At 45.8% G+C, this 15,362-nt stretch overlaps 1 protein-coding gene across 5 annotated transcripts in view; it reads left to right on the top strand.

The window, feature by feature from the left end:
* Positions 1-15,362, top strand: part of SVEP1 (sushi, von Willebrand factor type A, EGF and pentraxin domain containing 1) — a 1,063,460-nt gene that overhangs the window by 525,230 nt on the left and 522,868 nt on the right. For all 5 annotated transcript variants that reach the window (XM_085641350.1, XM_085641349.1, XM_085641348.1 and 2 more), the window contains exon 10: positions 6,766-6,873. In XM_085641350.1, the coding sequence (XP_085497476.1) occupies positions 6,766-6,873 (108 nt within the window). The remainder of the gene's footprint in view (positions 1-6,765; positions 6,874-15,362) is intronic.

The following is a 15,362-nucleotide window of genomic DNA, read 5'->3' as shown; positions in this document are numbered from 1 at the left end:
GTAGAGTTACTGATTTTAAGGGATTGTATAATCTTATCATGAGAGAACAGATCCTTAATAACTGCCAAAACCAGTTGTTGCATCAGTACCTGGTGGACTCTGATCTGACCTCTCCCCAAGAATTTGGAAAGAAGGCAGACAAATGGGTCAGAACCAGGGTGAGGCAGAAAACCCAGAACCAAGGGGGTGACACTAAGAAACAGGATCCTAAAGGCTCAGATAAAGGTGGGGAGAAGGCAAAAGACCAGAAGTCCTCACAAGGGCCCCAAACATCTGCATCTGGTGGGGAGTCACAGTCTACAAAGGGAAAAGGCCAAAAGAAGCCCTGGTGCAAATTCTGTAAACAGAAAGGGCACTGGACTTCTGATTGTACCAAGTCCAAAGACCGAACCACCACCACTCCAGCCCCTAAGGCAGCTGTTCCCCCTAGTGCAGTCATTGGTGGAGGTGGTAACCAGAATAAGGGTGTAGTAGGGTTGACCCTGGGTTCTGATGTGGACTCTGGCCTAGTCAGAGAACCCACTCAGGCATTGCTAGTTTGTGAGGGAGACCTTGATATGTCCTTCCTAGTGAACCCCAGTAATCTGGGCAAGTACAAACAGCAGCCTATCATAAATGGCAAACAGGCTTTGGCATTCAGGGACACAGGTGCTAGTGTCACCATGGTGGCAGAGGATCTAGTGGACCCTGCACAGATCATCCTGGGTGAAATGTACCAGGTGACCAATGTAAGCAATGTCAGGACCAACCATAGCCTGGCAGTTGTGAATTTCTCCTGGGGAGGGGTAACTGGCCTCAAAAAGGTAGTAGTCAGTGCAGACCTCCCTGTTGAATGTTTCTTGGTCAATGATCTGAGACTTTAGCCTGGTGTGAAGTAGAATTATGGACTCATGCTGAGATGTTGGGCATACCTGCAGAGATATTTGCTGTGACCAGGTCACAAGCCAAAATGCATAAAGCTGAACCAGCTCTGGATCCTGAAACTATGGACCAGATGCTACCCAAGAGGAGGAGCAGTAGGGTTAAGGCTGTGCCTTCCCCTCTGTCTCAGATCTCAGATTCCCCTCCTGAGGGAGGAGAAGCAGATCCTGAAGAAGGAACTGCCCCAGAGGGACTTGAGCCTGATCAGGTTGAGTTCTTGGGGGCAGGGGGATTTTCCAGGGAAGATCTGAGTAAGGAGCAACAGTGCTGCCCCTCTCTTGAACCCCGAGACAGCAAGCTGATGCTGAGGCTGCTGGGAGTGCTAGTGGGTCCCATAAAGTTTATTGGGATGAGGGGCTCCTATATTCTGTGGCTAGAGATCCTACCCCTGGAGCCACGAGGAGGTTGGTAATACCTCAGAGGTTTAGGGGGTTCCTCTTGACCCTAGCACATGACATCCCATTGGCAGGACACTTGGGCCAAAACAAGACCTGGGACAGGCTTGTTCCACATTGTCATTGGCCACACTTGTCTGAGGACACCAAGGAGTTTTGTCGCTCCTGTGTCACTTGCCAAGCCAGTGGCAAGTCAGGTGGCACAACAAAGACCCCCCTGATACCACTACCTGTGGTGGGGGTTCCCTTTGAAAGGGTAGAGATTGACATTGTTGGTCCCCTTGACCCTCCAACTGCATCTGGGCACAGATTTATACTGGTGGTAGTGGATCATGCCACCAGGTATCCCGAAGCTATACCCCTAAGGACTACCACAGCTCCTGTGGTAGCAAGAGCCCTCATTGGAGTCTACTCCGGAGTGGGTTTCCCTAAGGAGGTCATATCTCACAGAGATACAAACTTTATGTCAGGATATCTAAAAGCAATGTGGAAGGAGTGTGGTGTCAACTACAAATTCACTATTCCCTATCACCCACAATGCAATGGGTTAGTTGAGAGATTAAACAAAACCTTAAAGGGAATGATTAAAGGCCTCCCAGAAAAGCTTAGGCGAAAATGGGACCTTTTACTTCCCTGCCTTCTGTTTGTATACAGGGAGGTCCCACAGAAGGGGGTTGGCTACAGCCATTTTGAACTTCTGTTTGGGCACCCTGTCAGAGGACCCTTATGTCTGGTGAAGGAGGGATGGGAGTTACCTCTCAAACCTCCAAAACAGGATGTGATGGACTATGTACTTGGTCTCCGCTCCCGGATGGCAGAGTATATGAAGAAGGCAACTAAAAACCTTGAGGCTAGCCAAGAATTACAAAAAGCTTGGCATGACCAAAAGGCTGTCCTGACTGTTTATCAGCCAGGCCAGAAAGTGTTGGTGTTGGAGCCTGTGGCCCCAGCAGCTCTCCAGGACAAATGGAGTGGCCCCCATACAATTGTTGAGAACAAGGGAGAAGTCACCTACTTGGTGGATCTTGTAACTCCCAGGAGCCCCCTTAGGGTGCTCCATGTCAACAGACTTAACCCATATGTGGACAGGGCTGACATGGGCTTGCTCATGGCAACTGATGAGGACCTGGAGGAGGAGAGTGACCCTCTCCCTGACCTGCTTTCACAGAACCCTGATGATGGGTCAGCTGATGGTGTTGCTTTGGCAAGCAGCCTCACTGAGCATCAGCAAACTGAATGCAGACAAGTTTTGCAACAGTTTAGACATATGTTTAGCCTGACCCCAAGTCAGACTTCCTGGTGCACCCATGAGGTGGACACCGGAAACAGTCTGCCTGTAAAGAGTAAAATCTACAGGCAACCTGACCATGTCAGGGATTGTATCAGGACTGAAGTCCAGAAAATGTTGGAACTAGGTGTTATTGAGCCTTCAGATAGCCCTTGGGCTAGCCCAGTAGTCCTTGTGCCAAAACCTCATACCCAGGGTGGTAAGAAAGAAATGAGGTGTTGTGTTGACTACAGAGGCCTCAATGCAGTCACCAGGACTGATGCCTATCCAATTCCCAGGGCAGATGAACTTATAGACACTTTGGCCTCAGCCAAGTATCTTAGTACATTTGACCTAACAGCTCGCTACTGGCAAATCAAGTTAGCTGATGATGCCAAGGCCAAAACAGCATTTTCAACCCCTGGTGGGCACTATCACTTTGTGGTAATGCCCTTTGGTTTGAAGAATGCACCTGCCACTTTTCAGAGGTTGGTGAATAAAGTTCTGACTGGTATGGAAACTTATTGCTCAGCTTATCTTGATGATATTGCTGTCTTTAGTTCCACCTGGCAGGGTCACCTGGTCCACCTCAGAAATGTTTTGGAGGCCCTGCAAAAAGCAGGCCTCACTATCAAGGCCACTAGTGCCAGATAGGGCAGAGTCAGGTTGTGTACCTGGGCCACCTTGTAGGTGGAGGCCAGATTCAACCATTGCAGAGCAAAATCCAAACCATCATGGAATGGGTAGTTCCAACAACCCAGACACAGGTTAGAGCCATTTTAGGCCTGACTGGGTACTATAGGAGGTTTGTTAAGGGATATGGATCTATAGTGACCCCCTTAAATGATCTGACCTCTAAGAAAATGCCAAAAAAGGTTCAGTGGACAGCTAGCTGTCAAAAGGCATTTGATGACCTCAAGCAGGCAATGTGCACTGCCCCCATCTTGCAGAGTCCAGATTACAAAAAGAAGTTCATTGTTCAAACAGATGCTTCAGAGCTGGGTGTGGGAGCTGTACTGTCTCAACTTAATGATGAAGGTCAAGACCAGCCAGTAGCTTTCATAAGCAGAAGGCTGACCCCTAGAGAGAAACGTTGGTCAGCTATAGAGAGGGAGGCCTTTGCGGTGGTGTTGGCCCTGAAGAAGCTGAGGCCATACTTGTTTGGCACTCACTTCATAGTTCAGACTGACCACAAGCCCCTCCTATGGCTCAAACAGATGAAAGGTGAACATCCTAAACTGCTCAGGTGGTTAATTTCCCTACAGGGGATGGACTATACAGTGGAACATAGACCTGGGGCCCAACATGCCAATGCAGATGGACTCTCAAGGTATTTCCACTTAGAACATGAAGACTCAACTGGTCAAGGTTAGTTTAATGTCCCTGCATTTGGGGGGGTTGTGTAGGAGAGTAGGATCTTCACTCATGTTGCCCCCACATTTTTTCTGATGTATACACTGATTTCTGGCTATAGTCTGGATGGGTCCCTGCTAATCAGGGCCCTAGTCTCTCTGTTCTCTCTAAACGACTTGGTGTGCATATTAGATGCACTAGTGATTGAATACTGTGGTACCTTATGAGCCCCTAGTATATGGTACCTTAGTTACCTAGGGCATAGGCACTTCACAGGCCTACCAGGGGCTGCAGCATGTATTATGCCACCCCTGGGAAGCATGCTCAATCTGACACCACAGGCCTGCTACTGCAGCCTGTGTGAGGTAGTGTTAGCACTCCTCACAGAGATATAGGTTCCTATATCTCACCATACACACACATTTAAATCTATCAGCCAACCCTATGGCAGGCCATATCAATCCTGAGGGCAGGGTGCGTGGTTTACAATGTGAGGGGTTGCCTCTGCATGCGCAGGGCCCCTCTGCAGCTACCAGAGTCTATTCTCTATGGCTGTTTGTGGATGCGGTTAAACCATATACTCTTAAGTGCATTAAAATGCTAACTTTGGAATGACTGCATCAAAACATGTCGTGTTTGGTGTCAAACAACTTGGAATCATACCCCCACATCAGTCCTTGATGTAGGAGCATGATCCCACCCTTCTAGAGGGGACGACATGTAAAATGATAGAAATCCTATAGAGCCCTGGCATCACAAAATGGATGCCACCAGCACAGACACTGGGCTGCCCTCCTGCTGCAGACTGAAACTCGCAGTGGAGGTAGCCCAACGAAAGGCATCCTGTCACAGGGAGGTGTCACCACCTTCCAGACAGGATTTAGTGTATTGGAGCTGGGTGGGTGCACTCCTAGAGTGCTTTGAAGTCCTGCACTGGGGGAGCAGTAGGCTCCTCTGTGCAAATGCCAGCTCAAACCGGTTCAGGGGCTACCTGTCCCAGCTCTGGTGCAAAACTGACAAAGGGAAGTGGGTTTAACCACCCCCTACCCTGACCCTCTTAGAGGAGTGGTCATAGAGCTAGTCCCTCCCCTATCTTCACTATAAGATAGCAAGCATTGCCATTGCAAAGCAGATAACCCTGGATGACGCTCTACAAAGAAGAATCCTGGCCCTTCGACGTTCCACTACCTTTGGAAGACAGAAGAATCTCCCTTGGAGTCAAGGAGTGACTCCCCTCTTAGCAGGCACCAAAAACCTTAATCAACGGTTGCAAACTTTCCCGCTGGAGTTCGAAGTCCCTGCTACCCCAGAAGTGGATTTCCTGACTTCTCCACGGCCATTGTGAGTCCCCCGCAAAGCTGTGGCGAGTGGACCCCACGAGTGACGAGGAGCAGCAATACCAGGGGACCGTGCACTATTGTTCAGTGCAATCCCTTCACGACGATCTACGAAGTTGTGCATTGGAATATTTGTGGCCCAAGCCTCCAGTAGGTTTTGCAGCGAAAATCAGAGGCCTACCCCATCCCGAGTGACCGTGGGCTCCTTTGTAAGCATTTCCTGAAGAGGCGTCTTCGCGATCACTTGCCCATTGGCTAATGGGTCCCTTGAAGACTTTCCTATCGACTCAAGGGGCTCCCCTGGTTGCTCCAGGCCTGCCCACACTTACCCTCGCTGGGTGAGTCCCTCAGACCTTGCTGGTCTGCACCATCGACTTTCTTCAGTCTACACGAGACTTGCAGTTGCCAAGGCTTGTTGGATCCAATCCGGTTGTCGACACTGCAGTCAGCTGCAGACGTCATGTGACACTCCGAATCCAGCTGCTGGTCATCGTCAATCCTTCTTGGACCTCATGAGCGAAGAGTCAAAACACAACTGAAATCACCCGACGTCTGTGGTCATCCATCTTCTTGGCCACCGGTCACTGGCAAGTGACTTTGAACACTGTCCCTTCAATTTTCAGGTCTTCTGCATCTTGAATCCACCCTTAGATTCCACCGGATACTTCTTCAGGCGACGCAAGCAGCAAGTCTTCTTTTGTCTCCATAGAAAACAGCGACGCGACCCGACACCAAAAGACACCTATGCACCCGGCTTCCCTGGGTGAGGTAACTTGTGTACTCCGGTGCCCTACTGTGTGTTGGCCCTCGAAATACTTACCTTGTAAGTGGCTTGCTTGTAGACTTCCTCAAAGTACCCTAAAACTTTTTATATATCAAACCGCGACTTGCACCATTGTAATCAATAGGGAACCCACGGCTGTGTTCACACACTGCACGCGTCTCCCGTGGGCCTGTTACTTACCTGCTAACACTGCAGTAGTGAAGCCCCAGCGATTCCCCAGGCCCTAGGCCTTGTCATTTTGCAAGTCGACATTCTTATACCATTTTTTTAGTATATGGTCTGGTACGCCCCTAGGGCTCCAGCCATATTTGTGCTTAATTTATTGTGAAGCATTGACATTTGAATGTGTATCTGGCTTCTAATCTCATAAAGAGATTAGTAGAGTGTGTCTAGTAATAAATACATATATATTTGATATATATACCTGTGTGGTGTCCTTTCATTTGGTAATTCAGGAGATTATAAGGTAAAACAAGCTGCTTTATATTCCTCTGAGACTCAGCCTGAAGGCTGCTCTCCACAGCTACCACTAGGATAGCTTTCTTTAAAAGGTTGTCTTAAACCTATCTACCATAAGAGTCAATTGGACTGGTGCAAGGTGGCCACTATAACTAGTGACCAGCATAGGCCAGGCCAACTTCTCACACTGGCTTACAGGTGTATTCGGGAATTTATTGCACATGTAATTTCTACTGTTTGTTTCTTTAGATATAGAGCCACCAGTCATTGACCGGTGCAGATCGCCTTCACCAATTCAAACAACAGAGAAGGAGCACACTGTCAAATGGGAGGAACCAGAATTCTCAGATAACTCAGGTAAGATTAGAACGGTGTGCACTTTCAAAAAAAGAACAAGCATATTTGTGAAGGACCAATCAAACAAAAACAGCAATAAAATCGTGGCCCTACAAGTGTCTAGTACATAGCATAACATGCATGAAAAAATGATTATTAAAGTGATATGTGATGGTTATTTTTGTAAATTTAAAGTTTTCATTGTAAACATGTGGCTGCCACCTTAATGCAACGCAATGTTTTTTTTCCTTTTTGTGGAATGTTTGCAATAAAAAAAAATAATAATAAAAGATGTAATCATTGCTTGCCAAGGCCAGACTTATTTAGTTTTCCAATGCCTCTTATAAAGTTTCTCTCTGGTTTCCTGATTCAGTGGCAATGACTTGCCTATACATGTGAGCCCTACGGTGCGCTATAGTGTCCTCAGCAAATTCTCATTTTGCATCTAAATCTGGAGATAAAAATGAAGAAACTACATATTATTTACAGTTCTTGAATGTTTCTGTTATTGATAGTGTTTCTGATGACATTCAAGTTCAGTTAAGTCCTTCAGAGAAATGCAGCATCAGTAATAGGGAAACTGCAATTATGCACTTTTGCGGCTGAGATGTTTTCTGCATAATTATGGCCCAGCTCGTCGAAATCAAAGCCTAGAACAACTCTCCAATTAGGCAGTGGTCTCTCCTTATTGAACAAATTATGCAGGAACTCTTAGTCAAATCTCCATCACGGGCAAAGCCACGTGATCTGCCCTCTTCCAGACTTAAAATAACAGAAGACCTGAAGTTGTTAAAAAGAAGAGTCAATTTCAACCTGCGTGATGTTATTAAGCAACCCTCCTCTATGGCCGCAAGGAACAGTGTGAACCTATGAAGACCCTTATTCAGGAGAGACATCTGGCATGCCAAAAGGGAAAGAATTGAGGACTTCGGGCTTCACTTGCTTGAAGCCAGCAAGGGAAGGAACCCAAGAAAATTCTGGTCACTGATCAATAAAGCCACAATTGGAAGCAGGAGGGGCACCAACGCCAACATTCAGAATGAGTGGGTTGATTTTTTGTTGGCCCATTTTTTATCAGGGCCCAAATACTCAATCCACTCCAGCAGCCCGACAGGTGCCCATAGCGTCCGATCTATGCCCCCAAAGGCCAACGAAATGTCTGGCTCCTCCAAACCTAGCTAAGCCTGTTTTAGTCCAGAGGAACGATACACACAGAAACTGGCAATGATGCGCAAAGATGGAGCTCCTGGCCCCAACGGGCTACCCACTGCTTTCCTTGAATCCGAACCAGCTTTCTGGTCCGAGGTACTAACTACTCCGTTTCAATATTGTCTGGCAACGGACTCCATCCCAAAGTCTTGGAGCGGATCCATAATCCAACCAATTTTTAAAGGGGGGATTGAAATCCAACCCTAGCCATTATCGCTTCATAGCTCTAATTGCCTTTTATGCCAAATTGCATGCCAGCCTGCTACATGACGATCTTAAAGTTTGGGCAGAACTTCACCAGATCATACTCAAAAATCAATGTGGCTTTAGCGACAAGTGTGGTACCTCCTTGAATCTGATGGCGCTGGCCGTCATGTGTGACAATACACTCAAAGGCAAAAGTGCCCTCTATTCCTGCTTTGTGGACTTCAAAGCCACCTTTGACAGCATTCCAAGAGGGCCCCTTTGACATAAACTGTGGGATTGGGGGTTGCCAGATGGCCGATTGAGAGCAATAATACAGCTGCACACCAACACCTGGGTCTGAATTAAATTAGGAGATGGCTCCTGTATCTCAAGGAAGATCCCCACGAGCTCTGGATTGAAGCAAGGCTGAGTGCTGGCCCCACTCCTATTTAACTTATATATACAGCAACTTGATGAAACAAACTGCCACATGCCTAACCTATTAGGTCAAAGCATGTCACATTTGCTATATGTGGACGACCTGGTGCTTATCAGTCAGACAAAGGTAGGTCTCCAACGACTCCTGACCACCTTACATGACTACACAGATGAGAACATGCTGGAAATCAATCAAGCAAAGACAAAAAAGGTTGTATTTAGCCAAAAGCCAAACCAGGCCCACCGGTGGCTGCTCAAGGGCACCAGGCTCCAGCAGAGTAAGCACTATAAATATCTAGGAATTCTGCTAGACGACAAATGGTCACTCACTTCACACATATGCACCATAAAGAACAAGGGCTCTATCCTAATGTTTGCCCTGTCATCCATCGCGTTAAAGCTACTAGGCCCCAGCCTTGACCCCCTTCTCCAGGTGATGAAGCCAAAATCATCCCAACTCTTAACATATGGGAGTGAAGTCACCTTGGGCAAGGAAGCAGGGACCGTAGACAAACTGGTCACCAGGATATACAAATCCACTCTGCGACTTCCTAAAAGAGCATCACCGGCGCGAGTGAGACTTGAGTACAACATCACAAGACAGCGGTGGGCCAGAGACAGCTGTTTTCTTAACTTCTCCAACAGGCTCTGACAGGCATTATCCAGAACCATACATGGCCTATTCTGGAGCGAACTCGAGCGTTGCGACCCAAGGTCATCATCATATAAACAACACCTTAAGGCTAAACTGTCTGAATTCTCACTAACCGAAGCCTGGAATAAACATCTCTCACAACAGGTCTTCAAGAACTTAGCAGCCAGCACGGCCAAAAAACTCTCAAAACTGGAAGACATGACAATTTTGTCTATGCGCTCTCATGCGTGGTCAGTCATACATTAATACTCTTCACTTAAACAGCAGTGCTACATCACCTGCACCCACCCTTTATGGATTAAATGGCGGCTTGTGGCATTAAGAATGGGCGAGTGGAATCTTAGTGCTCACTTTCCTCCCTGGCACCGCCTACGATACAAGCTGCCGCCTATGCAGACAAGGTATAGAAACTCTAAGCCACATTCTATGCGCTTGTCCTCAGCTTATGCAGCAAAGAACTATCCTTCTCCGAGGTCACTTCATCTGGCTAGGGGTCGCCCAAGCCGGCAAGCAGTCATCGCCAGCCTGAACCCAGCAAATTCATCATTCAAAATTAAACCTGTTAAATTCCTTCGAACTGCAGCAAGCAAACTGAACTAATATTGAAGCACTTTCCTCTCAAACGCAAAAATGTCGCCCTCCGCACCGGTCTCCATTACTATCTGCATATAAGGGGCCAGCTGAACTTGCCCCATTTCTGGAAAGTATTTTTTGTTTTTTATTTTCGACTGCACATGGCACACCTAGAGTAAAAGAACCCTCCCGCTGTCCATCTCAGCTTCGCTGATTGCTGCACTCTAAGTTCTGTGTTATGCGAAAATTGAATACTGTTTCAGTGTCTTAGTCAAGTCGGACCGACTTTGTGCCCTGTCTGCTGCTTCAACTATTTTTTAAAACTCTGTATTCCATTTTTTAAACGTTTTTAAAGAATGTTGTCAACCTTCCTTAATTATTCTTCATGCTCTGTTCTGTATAAGGTCCGAGGCCTCTTTTTCTGTTGGTTGCTTAATCTCTCTCCTTAGGAGCCTGCGTCAAAAGAGGCATTAAGACCTATCAGAACTAGCGTCATTGGCATCTGTTATCTATACATGGTTTTATCTGCATTCTGGTTATTTACTTTTTTATAGTTTTGTAAAGGTATTATTAACTATACAATACATTTCTACAGGCATAATTATGGACTTGATGCAGTTGCCACATAATCCATTGTTAGCTGCATAATCTGAAGATATATTTAAAAAATATTTTCTAGTTAAAACGGATCAAAAGTTACTAAAAACGTGGCAACACCTGTTGCTGAGCAGTAGGAGACCCTTCGGAAAGGTTGACTAGCCACCTTTCCTTTGCATATTTCTGTATTTGGGTGTTAGACTGGTACTAATGAGGTGAAACCTTTGCCCAGATAGAGTTAACATGTGTAACAAGCATTGGTAAGTGCAATAGGTTTTGTGTATGTGATTAATAATAAGCAGTTTTTTGTTTTAAGTTGTAGCTTGGTGAGCAGTTGTGCAATATAAGTTACTGAAACTCTGTTAAAGTGTTATGACTTGTTTATTGAGAAAGGCAATATATTGTGCTGTGCTCAAGGCAAGCCTCAAACCCTCGACTGGGCTCTGCATGTACAAGGTCACACAATATGTCAACTTTATTATGAGATTTTTTTATTGGTGGTTGTGCACATGAAACTTCTTTTGGTGCTAATCCGATAACATTAGACACCCATAAGGCCTTGACCTAGAGATGACAGCAAGTGCAGACATTCACATACAACCCAAAGGCCTTTGTTCATGATGTGTGCAGGTGAGTCACGCATGGCCAAGAAATAAACATCTGCCTGCCTCCGGGAAAGCAGCTGCATCATGCCCTAAATATTGAACCACTGCACAGCTCAGTCCACTGCCCACTAGTGAATGTGCACATGCCCTGGTATGGCAGCAGAATAAGTCACAGAGATGGTGCCCATCTCAACTGAACATTAATCATGCAGGCTGGTGCACAGTAGCCACGGAGAGGAGAAGAGAGGCCCAAGGGTTTTGGTGCTGTGTACTAGAGTAACCTTTCCCCTACTTTACAGGGGAAGGCTACTGATTGCTAACTGGAACAGTAGCTTCGCATGCTGTATTATCCCTGGTCAACAAATACTGCGCCTCTAATGGACATTTTTATCTGGACAACTCTTAAAAGCAAACTACAGCTTCGAATAGGATCAAAATCCACAATCGAAGCAGACATATTGGGCAATACAAAATGAAACATGTTCACATAACAAACAATAACGCACGCACTGTTCATAAAATGAAATCTGAACAAAGACGTTTTTTTGTCCAAAAAATGCAGCATGCTTTTCCCGCGTTAAAGCTAGCACATAGACAGAAAAGAGTCAGTTAGAGTGTTGCAGAGAGGGACGGTGGCAACATCGCGAGGGAGGGGGCAGAGACTAGTAACAGCAGCAGAAATGTAAATGTATGCGTCTAGTAAAGCGCACTGCTGCCCTGAGGCATCCTGGCGCTGTAGACCGCTGGGGAACCCATCCTGGCTATCCCTGTGAGATGGTCCCTCCTGGGTATCTCCAAGGTGAAACCAGGCATCCCCGGCGAATGTGGGGGGCCGTTGTGGAGATGAGGCAAGCTAATGCCCAGATTTGCCAAGTGTGATCCCTGGTTAGAGTGGGCACCGAGGCGAGAATTATCGAGTCTGCTGGCCCTGGTCCAACGACCCTGCCGCATCGGGAATTGAACCCTGGTCCCGGGCCGTCCTCTGCTTCCGGGTCTGCTGCCTCTAACCAGTGAGCCACACCACTCCATTAGAGGGACAGACAAGCACCTAAGCAACAAGGAAAAAAATATTCATCAACCACAGCGCGAGCAGTGGAGTACAGAGGGCACCAACACGGAGAAGTGGTTGGTGTTAGAGGAAAGAGGCAACAAGGGGGAAACATTAATAAAACAAGCATCCATAGTACTTTAAAAGTACTAAAATATGTTTTATACTGGCCACTTCCATCTTGAAAATTCTTTTTCATTTGAGTAACAATTCTAACTTTTTTAAATACCTTAAAATATTTTAGAACTTTGTAAATGCCATTGTTGTTTTTTTAAAACTACTAAAATAATCTTATTTAAATTTACTCTAGTGCATTAAAATGATATGTTCTATTGTTAAAAAATATGCAGCATTGTTCGATCAATAATCCCAACAATAGAAAATCTCAACAAACTTTCATAAATGCTCGGATCAGTGGGCCTGACTCAGGAGCTTATTGATATAAAAGCAGTTACCAACCCATGTTAATGTTTCGTTCGCTAACTCAACCACATAGTCAGTGATGGATTGGATGACTGACTCACTCAGCATGTCTTTCTTTTATCTTGCCTTCCCCAGCTACTGACAGAAGAAAGTGGGGCTCCATATTCCAGCGGGAGGGTGGGCAGCGTAGTTCTAGTATAGGTTAAGTACAAGTGCTGTTATTTTTGCTGTTATGTTTATTGGGGCACCGCTATAGTGTATTTTCTTTGCAGAAAGGCAGGAAGAGGAATCTGAAAAATATACGGCTTGCATGTCATCGGCAATTACTTAGCAGCGGTGCCTAGTACTGGCTTGCTGATAGTTTAACCCCTTCACTGCTAGGCCTTTTCCCCTCCTGTGCTAAGCCTTTTTTGGGCTATTTGGGGTAGTGCGCGCTTAGGCCCCTGTAACTTTTTGACCACATTAGGTATCCACGCCAAATTTGCGTCCTTTTCTTCCAACATCTTGGGGATTCTAAAGGTACCCAGGGTTTGTGGATTCTCCAAGAGGGTTCCCAGAAATTAGTCAAAATACAGCAACATTTTGTTTTTTTTGGGAAAAATGGGAAAAACGGGCTGCAAATGAAAGCTTCTGGGTTTTTCTCTGCAAATGGTAGCAAAAAAGGGTTTGTGGGGCTGAAATCACCATTTCTCCAGCTTTTAGGGAATGACAGAATTTTGTCAGAAAACCAACATTTTTTACACAGTTTTGGCATTTTTCTGGGACATACCCTATTTTTGCTATTTTTTGTGCTTTCAACCTCCTTCCAGTTAATGGTAGAAATGGGTACAAAAACAATAATGGATCCTAGAAAGCTATACATTTTTGAAAAGTAGACAAAATTCTGAATTCAGCAAGGGGTCATTTGTGTAGATCCATCAAGGTTTCTTTATAGAAACTACCTGTTAAATATAGGAAAGTTGAAAAAAGCAGCCTTTTGAGTCAACGTTTTCACCTGTAACTTCTTCTAATTATGACATCTCTTAGAAAGCAATGTACCGTTACAACCACTGGACCTTCCTGGTTGTGGGGATATATAGGACTTGTAGGTTCACCAAGAGCCCAACGAACCCAGAGTAAAAAACTGAGCAGCATTTTGTAATGGTTTTTATTTTAGTTCTGGGTATATAGCAATTATAGTGTGAAACTGTATACATGGAAAAATTGGTATGAAAGACACCTTTGTATTTCTGAAATGGGAACAAATTACAGAGTTTAGAAACAGTGTATATTTGCACTTTTTCGAAATTGGGAATACTCATACTTGCATGACAATTTTTGGTCATTTTTCAAAATGACTTTTTTTTTACACAATGTCTTTCATTTGGAAGGGAGAAATGCATCAAAAATCAATAGGTAATAACAGTTTCTTTACAAATCTAAACTACCCTAAGTCTCCCGATAAAAATGGTACCTCACTTGTGTGGGTAGGCATAGTGCCCACGACAGGAAGTGGCTCAAAACCTAAGGTGAACACACCACATTTTCACACTGAAAATTTACACATTTTTTGCGAAGAGTCTAGCTGTAGTTTTTGAACCCTAGCTCTGCCGGCACCTAGGGAAACCTAGCAAACCTATACATTTTTTAAAACTAGACACCCAGCGGAATCCAGGATGGGGTGACTTGAGTGCCTCCCACCATGGTCTGTTGCCCAGAATCCCTTGCAAACGTAAACAATTGACAAACAAACCACATTTTCCCCACATTTCTGTGGTGGAAAGTTCTGGAATCTGCGTGGATCCACACATTTCCACCCACCCCGCATTCCCCAAAGTCCTACGAGAAAAATGGTACCTCACTTGTGCGGGTCGGCCTAGTGCCCGCGACTGGAAACGGCGCAAAGCGCAACGTGGTCACACCTCAATTTTGCAGTGAAAAATGACCCTTTTTTGGCAAAGTGACTAGCTGTAGTTTTTGAACCCTAGCGCTGCCGGCACCTAGGGAAACCTAGCAAACCTATACATTTTTGAAAACTAGACACCCAGGGGAATCCAGGATGGGGTGACTGGAGTACCTCCCACCATGGTCTGTTACCCAGGATCCCTTGCAAACGTAAAGAATAGACAAAAAAAACACATTTTCCCCACATTTCTGTGGTGGAAAGTTCTGGAATCTGCGTGGATCCACAAATTTCCACCCACCCCGCGTTCCCCAAAGTCCTACCAGAAAAATGGTACCTCACTTGTGCGCGTCGGCCTAGTGCCCGCGACAGGAAACGGCGCAAAACGCAACGTGGTCACACCTCAATTTTGCAGTGAAAAATGACCCTTTTTTGGCAAAGTGACTAGCTGTAGTTTTTGAACCCTAGCCCTGCCGGCACCTAGGGAAACCTAGCAAACCTATACATTTTTGAAAACTAGACACCCAGGGGAATCCAGGATGGGGTGACTGGAGTACCTCCCACCATGGTCTGTTACCCAGGATCCCTTGCAAACGTAAAATATTGACAAAAAAAACACATTTTCCCCACATTTCTGTGGTGGAAAGTTCTGGAATCTGCGTGGATCCACAAATTTCCACCCACCCCGCGTTCCCCAAAGTCCTACGAGAAAAATGGTACCTCACTTGTGCGGGTTGTCCTAGTGCCCGCGACAGGAAACGGCGCAAAACGCAACGTGGTCACACCTCAATTTTGCAGTGAAAAATGACCCTTTTTTGGCAAAGTGACTAGCTGTAGTTTTTTAACCCTAGCCCTGCCGGCACCTAGGGAAACCTAGCAAACCTATACATTTTT

Source organism: Triturus cristatus, chromosome 2_2, assembly GCF_964204655.1.
Source record: "Triturus cristatus chromosome 2_2, aTriCri1.1, whole genome shotgun sequence".
NCBI classification, from domain to species: Eukaryota; Metazoa; Chordata; class Amphibia; order Caudata; family Salamandridae; genus Triturus; species Triturus cristatus.
Note: the sequence above shows the minus strand (reverse complement) of the source record. Positions and strands in the feature narration are given on the sequence as shown.